The sequence below is a fragment of the Artibeus jamaicensis genome, unplaced genomic scaffold, assembly GCF_021234435.1.
Source record: "Artibeus jamaicensis isolate MK-2021 breed Jamaican fruit bat unplaced genomic scaffold, CSHL_Jam_final contig_241, whole genome shotgun sequence".
Taxonomy (NCBI): Eukaryota; Metazoa; Chordata; class Mammalia; order Chiroptera; family Phyllostomidae; genus Artibeus; species Artibeus jamaicensis.
This window is the reverse complement of record NW_026521509.1, coordinates 2757134-2760806: the sequence shown is the minus strand read 5'-3', so window position 1 is coordinate 2760806 and position 3673 is coordinate 2757134. Positions and strand designations below refer to the sequence as shown.

The following is a 3673-nucleotide window of genomic DNA, read 5'->3' as shown; positions in this document are numbered from 1 at the left end:
GTCAGTTAGGGTAACAAAATTAAAAGTGCCTCCAGGAGGCCAGGTTTCACGATTATCGAGCTGATATAACAGCGAGGTCATAGGGGATAGAAAAATCAGCTGTTTTCACCTGAGGCCAGGGTAAATTGCTGGCAAATCTTTCAGGAGGCACCCTAGAGGTGACTTAGGATCTGGCTTGGACTCCTGCCCTCCCACTCCTGGTCCCATGAGGAGCAGCAGATGGGAATCGGTGTCCCTCAACCTGATCTGCTGGTCCAGTTGGGTAAAAATGGGGGTCTGGGTCCAGGGACGTCTCCTCCAGTGCCCAGAACCTCTCAGCGGGGGAGGGTAGTCCCTGTCGGAGGGGTTACCCCGACGCAGAGCTGTGATTTTCGTGTGAGAGCAGTCTCTCTTAGCAGACGGGGGCCCGGAATCTGCATTTAGGGACCAGAAACTTAAAGGCATAGGCACCTACCCTGGTTCTTAGTTCAGACTGGTGGGGTGGCCGCCAGGCTTCCTCGGGGAGTGGGGAGAGGGGCAGTCTTCAGCAGACAACAGCTCCTCCTGGGTTTCAGCACCAAATGAAATGTTGTCTAGGCTCAGCCGAGGAAGAAATGCCAATCAGCCACAAAGTTAGGCAATATAGAGCCTTATTGGGGTTTGCGCACCCGGGCGAGGTTCCCTGATCCACAGAGTGGGGTCGGAGAAGTTGCCAGTGTGAATAGGGAAAATGACGGGGCTTTATTTTTGTTGGCTCCCCATGGGACCTGGGGATTGGTCCCCTCTGAACAAACCAGCAATCCATCATTGGTGGTTTTTTCCTGGGACTCAGGTTGCTACGCAGATATCCATTTTGGCAAAGCCAGCCCTTTCAGCTCTCTGGTTTTACGTCAGCCATCTTTTCCGGATTCTAGTCGGTCCACCATTTTGATTGTAGTCAGTCTGCCACTTTGATTGTCCGCCATTTTTATTTTAGTCCAGCCACCATTTTATCCTATCCTGCCCATCCTGACAAGGATGATGCTCGTTTTATAAAAGGAGTTTTGGAGTCTTCCCTCTTGGAGTTTTTGGAATAATTTGAGAAGGATAGTGGTTAGCTGTTACTTAAATATTGTGTAAAATTCTCCTGTGAATCCATCCATTCAAGAGCTTTTTTGTGCTGGGAGTTTTTTTTTATTACTGCTTCAATTTCATTTGTTATTGGTCTGTTCAGGCTTTCTGCTCCTTCTTGATTCAGTTTTGGAAGGCTGTATGTTCCTAGAAATTTGTTCATTTTACTCAAGTTTTCAAATTTCTTGGCATATAGTTGTTCATAGTAATTTCTTACAATCCTTTGTATTTCTGTGTTATTGATAGTAATTTCTCCTCTTTCATTTCTGATTTTATTTACTTGGTTCCTCTTTCTTTTTTTCTCAATGAGTCTGCATAAAGGCTTGTCGATTTTGTGTATCTTTTCAAAGAACCAGCTCCTGGATTTATTGATCTTTTGAATTGTTCTTAGTTTCTATGTCATTTAATTCTACTCTGATCTGGAATAGTTCTGTCTTTTAACTTTCTCTAGGCTTTGCTTTTTGTTGATTTTTTAGTTCTTTTACATGTAAGGTTAGGTCATTTATTTGAAATTTGTCTATCTTCCATATGTAGGCCTGTATTGCTATGAACTTCCCTCTCAGGAGTGCTTTTGCTGTGTCCCATAGGTTTTGGACTGTTGTATGTTCACTTTCATTTGTTTCCAGAAACTTTTTGATTTCTTCCATGATCTCATTAAACCATTCATTGTTTAATAACATGTTATTTAGTCTCCATGAATTTGACTTTTAGGTTTTTTTTTTTTTGAGGTTGGTTTCTAGTTTCAAGCCACTGTGGTCCAAGATAATGCTTGATATGATTTCATTTTTTAAAATTTGTTGAGCTTGTTTGTGTCCTATTTCACGTTCCATGTGCATTTTCCATGGACCATTTTAAAAATGTTCCATGTACATTTGAAAAACATGTGTATTTTGCTTTTGGGGGATGAAAGTTTATATATACAAAGTCCATTTGATCAATACCACAATTGTTCAATACCACAATATCCTTGTTGGTATTTTGTTTGGAAGATCTGTCCACCTTTGACAGTGCAGTGTTAAAATCCCCTAGTATAAGTGTGCTGTTGTCTATGTCTTTCTTGAAGTCCTCCAAAATTTGCCTTATATATTTGGGTGCTGGTATGTTGGGTACATATATGTTTACAATATTCATGTCTTCTTTATAAATTTTCCCTTGGGTATTATGAAGTGTCCTTCTGCTATTTATATACCTATAAATATATACCACATATTATATTATATCATATATATTATGTAATATATATTTAAGGTATGAAAAACTCAGGAATCCTGAGTTTTTTCTGGAATCTCAGGAAACATATCTACATGCTTTTTGCAAAAGCTAAAGAACTGACTTGTTATGAATTAAAACATTCCTCAATTTAATAGATCTCTGTCTTTTTTCATAAATAGATCCCAGAATGTCTTCTCCTACTAAAGGAGAAAGTGATCCAGCTGATAACATTCTCAAACATTCAGAAGATGAGGCTCCAAATGACTTTAGTATGGATAGAGAGACTGCTTTTGCTGAATCAGATATGATTGCTCAGGCTGAAAGCAACCCAATGGATCTGGAGCTAGACACAGCAAATGAGCAGGAGCACACTGTTCTTCAACCCACAGAGAATAACAAGCTTGAAGTAGAGAAGAATAAAGAGGAACCTCAAGAAGATTTAAAAGAAGATTCCCATCTAGTAGAGATTCCTAGTAAAGAGGTCTTTGCTATGTCAGGATTAGGGAGAGTTACCCCTCTGAATACACCACTAGCAAATACAAATGAAACTAATCCAATAACTCCCTCACCCAATAGACCAAGTTTCACATCAGGAAACACTCAGAGGGAAACTGGAAAGATCTATTATGTCAACATAAATTACAAAATCCCTTTCCAGTTTTCACTTTCTTGGAAAATACCATTTACTAACATTCATGAGAGGCGAAGAATGTTTCTTCGCATGGTGTGTGAGGGATATTTCTCTCACATTTTAGGCCATCGTAATACCATGCGGGTAAAGCCAAAATTTAGAGCACTTCTCATAGGCTCCAATACTTCCAGAAATGGTGAGAGAGCAACAACACTTAGAAGACCCCTGAGGGTGCACTTCTGCAATGCCCTCTGTGAGAGGAAGGCAGGCAAAAAAATGTCCATATCAACGGATGCTGACAAGGAGAAATTTCCACAGACCAAATTTGAAAATGCACTTCGCAACAAAGTTTCTGAGGATAATTTGAGAGTGATGATTACACTAACTGACAATGGTTGGAAGTACTTCTGTCCCATTTGTGGGGGCACTTTTGACAGTGTAGTTGAACTGAGAATCCACTCCTGTAGTTCTCTGGAGGACTAAGTTCAATTGGGGGTGAATTTCTTTTAAAATTTAACTCTAAAATTCAAAATGTGGATCCCCAGTTGATACAAATTTGTATAGCATAAGTCTTAGTAGGGTTAGATGGAGTTGCAGATTGAAACACAAAACAATTGGGTATATCTGAGAAAGAAACAGCTCACCAGAATATGAAGCCCTTGATCTGTATTTAGTCAGCAAATCAATGAAGAAAATATCTGTACTTTGTTAACATCATTATACTGATAGATATTTTGTTAA

General features: G+C 39.6%; 1 protein-coding gene across 1 annotated transcript; it reads left to right on the top strand.

Moving 5' to 3' along the window:
- Positions 1 to 2488: 2488 nt before the first annotated feature.
- CPXCR1 (CPX chromosome region candidate 1) lies at positions 2489 to 3415 on the top strand. The gene has a single exon (XM_037166359.2). The coding sequence runs from the start codon at positions 2489 to 2491 to the stop codon at positions 3413 to 3415; it is 927 nt and encodes a 308-aa protein (XP_037022254.2).
- The last annotated feature ends 258 nt before the right edge of the window (positions 3416 to 3673 follow it).